The 7178-nt window shown below is 33.2% G+C and overlaps 1 protein-coding gene across 1 annotated transcript in view; it reads left to right on the top strand.

The window, feature by feature from the left end:
* The first annotated feature begins 6059 nt into the window (after positions 1-6059).
* Positions 6060-7178, top strand: part of LOC105625613 (Down syndrome cell adhesion molecule homolog) — a 93161-nt gene continuing 92042 nt past the window's right edge. The window contains exon 1 of the mRNA XM_012206935.1: positions 6060-6183. Within this exon, the coding sequence (XP_012062325.1) occupies positions 6060-6183 (124 nt within the window). The remainder of the gene's footprint in view (positions 6184-7178) is intronic.

The raw sequence follows: 7178 nt of genomic DNA, 5'->3' as shown, positions 1-7178 counted from the left end.
ATTATTATTATTTCTTTAGTACAAAACTAATTNTCTTATATATATATATATATATATATATATATATACATATATATACGTATTCAAGATTGTCAATATATATAATTTCCATTCAGATTTCTTAGATTCAAAAATTTTCGAATAATTCGTGTTCGAATCATAGCGATTCAAATTCAAAGCAAATTGAATCTTGATTCGATTCGTATTCGAAATAGTTCGCACATCTCTACTGTTCGAAGTCATGCAGTCAAAATTTACATTAAACAATCATTACGAATGCATAAGAATCGAGGATCAAGATAATCATAAATTACAGACAAAAGAATGATAATGACACAAGTTGCGATGTTAAAATAGCACGATATCGCATTGTCGAACGCTTATCGATAGTGCAGTCGTGGAAGGTGTACAATGTACGATTCGTATCCCTTTTAGTCTCGGGTATTAACGTGCCCTCCGCCTTCTGACCCTTGTTCACAGATTGAAGCAGTAAGTGAAATGTCGGCGTAAACTAGAAATAGTTACTGCCACAAAGACTGCCAACTAACGCCACGACGACGACGGCAACCTACCTCCCGCGAAGTTTCGCTTTAGCACTTGCAACAACCACACTAATGCGCTTAATTGTCACTATATGCAGATAGGATACAGATATCAGATTTCTTAGTAAAGTCAGTGAAATATCATGGTTATGCGTTGGATCGCGATACTTATTTTAAAACGATAAGTTTTATTTTTTTTTTCAGTATGATCAAAGAAAATTTTTTTTTAAAAAACGCACAAATTATATACAATAAAAAAATTAAATAATTAAAAACTCCTTTGTAGTCATTAAGATGTACTTTAACAGCTTACTAAATAATTAGATTTTCTATAAAAGGATCTCTTGGTTCTCGTCGCTTTGAGTTTCGTTTCTTTTTTTTTCTTTATAGTCAAAAAATTCACGATTTACATCGTTGCATCTATTACGGAGAAGAAAATACGCTAGAAAACTGTTTCGTTTGAGAGCTAGTCGCTGAAGATCTTGATATGAGATTAAAAGGCATTTTAACGAGGTCATCATCATGCGGCACGCCCAAGTTGCAAACACCTGCGAAGCGTGCTTCGCTTTCTGGGCGGGCCATACACAACCATTTGCAACTGCATGAAAATTGCAAGATACGGCGAAAATTGCTCTGTGCCCTCGCTCGAACGCCTTCACCCACATCTCGAGTTTATGGCTTGTGCATTGCACCGTGAAGGCGAATCGAGGGCGGCTGAATCGAGACCCCCTAAGACATCGATGATCGATACGATACTGAGGGAGAGACATGCTTCTTTAACACGCTACTTTCCTCGAAGTATTCGAGCGAAAATATCGTTCTTTACACAAAGACATCTTCAAATGTCTAACTGTAGGAAAATCCAATAGAAACAACAAGAAAATAAAGTTGAATAAAACGAGGATAATCGATGAGAAAGAATTTGGTATTCAGAAAATTACTGGGAAAACTTTTAAGTCGCTGGCTTTACGAGAGTCTGTGGTTTTCTAACAATATAAATTGCGAATACGATATAAGAAAAAAGACAATCTGCTTCGTTATTCAAAAGATAAAATATTCATCGCAATTGTTATAGCAGCAGAAAGTAGCTTACTACAATGATATTTTATCTACCGATGTATATATTAAGCAAGATAGAAAAAAAGTGACAAGCGAGATCCTTTCTCACTCTTAATGATTCTAGCAATTATCTTAATAATAACATTAGTCTCCAGTTTCTGGAAATATAATAACTGGAGATACAATAATAATCTATATATCATAAATTTACAGAATTAAGTATATAATTATTATCTTTTCGTGTTATAAATTGAGATTTAATTCTAATTATAATTTTTTTATGTAAAAAAGTCACAATATAAAATTCAGAATTAACGTTTCTAAAATCAATGACAAGATATTTAAGGACAAGATAAAAATATAACCGTAATTCTGTGGAAAATTTCAGTATTAATATATTAAGATATTTGCATTAAAGATTTTTATGAAAAATTCAATTTGATGCAGATCTAAAAATAATTTTATTGAATCATCAAAATAACTATGTAAGGAAATCATACACTAGAAATGTTCTTAAATTTCATTTCATAAAATTTACTTTTCATAAAATTTTATTAAAAGTACATTAAATTTCATAAATTTAATGTACACGTTCATTATATTTAAGTAACTATTTGTTACTTAATAAGTGATTTAATTTTCAGTTAAACCGTTTTTCAATTTCGTTTATAATCACGAACTTCATTTACATGTAAAGAAAGCTCATAGTTATATTTCTAAGTATAGTGAAGAACGCTGCAAAAAATTTGATATTCTAGCAATTTAAACGCTCGATGTAATTTTAATAAATAATAAATGAAAAATGCTTCGAAAAATACGAGTCAAGCACAGTACTTGTGCAATAATAAATTAACACAAATTAATTAAAAGATTAATTAAATATAATTAATTAAATCGTTTCAGCTCATTTTTCATACCATCTTCAGCGAGATTACAAATTGTGTACATCAAGAATACATTCTACTGAGGTAATCACAATTTCTAATCAATTTGCTGAAAATGATAACTGTTGACACTGTGCCTGATACACACATATATTATAATTGTCGTTTTTTTATTTATTATTTGTACAATTTGCGAGTTCCATTACTTTCTTTAGAATTATTTTAATAGTTCAACAAAATTATTTTCACATATACATATATCTAGCTACATTTTTAGATACTTTAGCAAAATTATTTTTTTTGTGTATAATCTTTAATGTAAGTAATAATATCATTAACTTATTCTTGAGAGAATAAGTTAATGAAAGAAATGAAAAAGAGATTTAAAGAGGTTGAAACAACTATCGACTTTATTAATAGAATTATACTATATTAATATTCATAATAGAATTTTAAGTTTAAACTTTGCGTAATACTGAATTAAAAAAATTTCCGATAACAGAAATAACTGTCGATAACATTTAATTATTGATACAAATTTTTTACGTTATCTCTTTTACTGTAATAAATATTAATTTAAAAAGTTTGTAATTTGTATGTATATGATTTTTTATAGATATAAATATTACTAGATTATAATTTATAACATTCATAAAAATTACTGCCATCATATTTTGCAATCGCACTAATGGGAATATATAATAATGAATCGAATGTTTCACTCTAGATTTTGCAAAAATTTAAAAATTACTATATATATATAAAGTCACCAATAAATGTAGGAGTATATTAAGTGCAACTACTAAATTTGCAAACCTGACAAGCCACTGAAAGGCGTAACATTCACCAAAGATTGCAACGTCCGAGGTATTTTCGAGCCAAGCCAATAAATTTTATTTCAACGTCAATATCGTTTCTAGCACCGGTGTTAAATATCGCGGACAGCATTGGCAAGCTCGAGACAGGCAATAACGGTAGTTTGTAGCCCTACATATGCGCTTTTACCCACCTAACAACCTTAATAGCTCTGTAGCACAAGAATAGCGGCGCGTGGCGACGAATGGCCAGCATGACACAAAAGTCATCGATGACAATACCCGCGGTAGTAATGGAAATGCCATCGCGCGAACGCCAGCCATCCTCACAATCAACCCAGCCGACGACGCGACGGTGGGACTATGATGGCGCGGCGCACACAAGGGGTGGCACGCGGGTGGGTGAAAGCCGGCATGGTTGGGCATCGCAGCGGGGGGTGGTGGTAAGAGTTGACGTCGGTGGTCGGGGGCTGATATCTAGCTAAGCGCTGGCGCAGTTGGGTCGCGGTCTCCACCACGGCAGCATTTCGCCCACCGGTCTCTTTACGCACCTATCTCCCTCTCGCTCCCTACCCCCTTTTATCGTCCCCTACCTACCCCACGACCTCTTCGCACGACCTCTCGTTGTACGTACCCCTTCTCCCCCCACCTGTTCGCCCTTTCGCGAATGGTGCATATACCGACACCGGGTGCATAACACCCTCTGCGTCCCTCCGCTCGTTCTCGCTGCCTATGGATGAAGGTGTCGCGGCGTGATGATGCGTTAGTGTAAGTGCGGCATGATGAATGAACGGTATTTTAGAGGGACGGAAGTGGTGCACGGTCCTACCTAAAGCCCTTTCGCAACGATCGTACGTCACCCACCGCACCGGCGACACAGGAATCAGAGGATCCCATCCCATCTCTGCTAGCGAAGATGCGCCTCGCGCGAGAGCTGCAGTTGCCCACGTGGAAGTACGGACCAGCTGTGCTCGAAGGATTTAGTGACGCACCGCTTCTCTCTCTCTGTGATTGCGCGAATCTTGTCGCTCGGTCCTTCATTCATAACTGTGATAAGAGCGAAAAGGTATGACTGCTCCACGTGAAGACAGATTTGTGAAATGTTCCCTCTAACGCACGGTAACGAACCAATGTATTCGATGATGTGATGATGATAAAGCGTGTCGAATGATTTTGAAAATTAGATGTGAGAACTGTATTAATTAAATTGAAGAATGTAGAATTAATCGTTAAATCGTGATTTATTCATCATGAGTGTTTTCTGTGTTTCGTTGTATGTGTGTGGATAACGCGCAAATTCTCCAAGCGCAGAAAAAACAAAAACAATGAATCGTCAAAAAAGCGAACACGTGACCACTTCAGCATGGTCGATATCTCGTGAATATTTCGTGGGAAATGCTACTCGTACGTATAAATCGCCATTCTTAAAATTCCATTCTACCATAATCGCGAAGCATACTTTGTGCTCTCAGTTTGATCTCACAATTTGATCATTTTTCAAAAAAAGAATTCTTTTCATGTAAGTTCTTTATAAATCTAGATATTAATATCGTTACTTTTACGTAATATATATAAATAATTACAAGCTCATTTGTTCGAAAGCAAAATGTTAGTCTAAATATCTTTAAATATTCTTTAGCACTGACAATGAGTACATTAATATTAGGAGTCAATTTTCAGCTTCTAATTATCCGTGATGTACCTTTTAAACAAGTTTATTTAATATTATTATTAGTATTAGAGCAAAATGATCATGAATTCTTCAACAGCTTGACAATAGTTCAATAATGGCTCTTCGGTTAAACTATCTATTGATGCTCTTTGCAGTAAGATTGGTTTATAGCAGTATCCTCGCATGCGGATCTGGATACATTCATTGAAATCCAATGACAAGTGAAATTAATATCCCTAGCTGTGTTATGTGCATACCAAATTAGTTCTGTCGATTATGATTTGCTGGCCAGTAACACCCGATTGGGGGTAATGGATGCGCGAATTCAATTGAATCACATCACGTTCGTTTTCAATCGCGCATTCCGCAGCGCGTCACTTAACGTAAACTTATCGAAGGACCAATAACATACTATATATCACGCATTTGGTCACATATTGTTGATTTCGCTCGCATAGCATATTACATAAATAGCATGTATACTTTTCAACAACGAATAGAAATGACATCACGCGCAACACGATTAAACACGCTTGTCTCTCTTTTTCCCATTGGTGTTTGGAATCGTAATCGCGGCAGAAATAATTACTTTTACCGAGTAATTGCGTACATTCGCGTATGATGGTCCATTTTATAATTTGGGAAAATATCAAGTATATCGTTGTATATGAGATGGTTAACCTGATCACAGCGACAATGGTTAATTTCTATATTTGCAGTCTAATCATTTAATTATTTAAAAAGATCTATGTATATATAGATTTAATTACTCAAGTAAGAGAAAATATAAAATATAAGATTTTTATTTATATCCTTAATTTCACGATGCAATTATTTTATCATTATTAATAAAATTATATTTTAGCGAAAACTTGAAAAAAGAGTAAACTTTATTCAATTTATAAGCACTTCTTGGTTTGGAAAATATATAAAAGTACAAAGTATTATCAATAACTGATGGAAATAATAGCCAAGTGGCAAGTGTTGCAACTGTCAGTGAGCGAAGTGAATTCCTTTTTACTGCCAACCAGGAAAGCACGTCGCCCTCAGCCGACTGTTGCAGCTTTGAAGAAGCAGTTGACGTGAAATGTATCGGAAACGATGGACTGTGAAAGCATTGGGAATGGATTTACAATATAGCGGCAATGGGACCGGTTGGTGCAAACCTTTCAAAATGATCTGCGTTTTCATCCTCTTCATGCTGTTACACGGTAAGGATACATCGAATTCTTATTGTGTGTGTGTGTTAAATGAAATATAAAATATTATTTAGTCAAGTACAAATTAACGGCTATATAAAGTCAAACGCTGTTTTCGGTGCGTCAATTATGAATAAATATATTTTTAATACAAAAAATTCGAATGTTTCGGTCCTATTATTTGGACTATTATCAGATAATATAATATATAAATGTTAATTAATGTTAGAGAGAATGGTGTTGAAATGTTATAATATTAATATATGGTATATTGTCCTCTTATTTGTTAAGAGGTAAGTCGTTATATTGTTAGTAGTTGTCAATTACTGATATTATAACGACGAAATTGTCAGTTAAACACGCCATGACATTTATAAGTGTAATTATGGAATTGTATTTTTGTCAATCAGCACAGACACACTTCCAAGATTTAAAATAATCGTGTCACACTTTCAATCCACCAAGTAATGGACTTATCTCTGTTGATGACAAATAAGAGGACAATATATATTAATATTATAACGTTTCACATCATTTTCTCTAATTTTAATTAACATTTGTATATATTATATTATCGCTGATGTCCGAAACGTTCGAATTTTTTATATCAAAGATATATTTGTTCATAATTAACGCACCGAAAACAGCATTTGACTCTACATATATAGCCATTGATTTATACTTAATTAATTATTGTAATTTATATTTAGCATAAGGAGTCTAATTCAATTAATTTTGATTATTGTTATTCATATTATTTAGCATACCTTAATAATTAAATATTAATAATCAATATTAATTATTTTTTTAAGAAGTTAGCTAAATTATGATAAAATTAAAAATCTATACAAAATATATATTAAAAAAATCTATATTAAAATCTTAATAATATTTTATTACATCTAATATCTTATCACTGCTAGAGATGAAAAAAATAATATAACTAAGTCAGTAAAAACCGCGGTAAATTATCTAATAATTTAAAAACTAGGTAATTTAAAAAAATA

The sequence above is a fragment of the Atta cephalotes genome, assembly GCF_000143395.1.
Source record: "Atta cephalotes unplaced genomic scaffold scaffold00003, whole genome shotgun sequence".
NCBI lineage: Eukaryota > Metazoa > Arthropoda > Insecta > Hymenoptera > Formicidae > Atta > Atta cephalotes.
The sequence above is the reverse complement of the archived record's forward strand: the minus strand, read 5'-3'. Positions and strand labels throughout refer to the sequence as shown.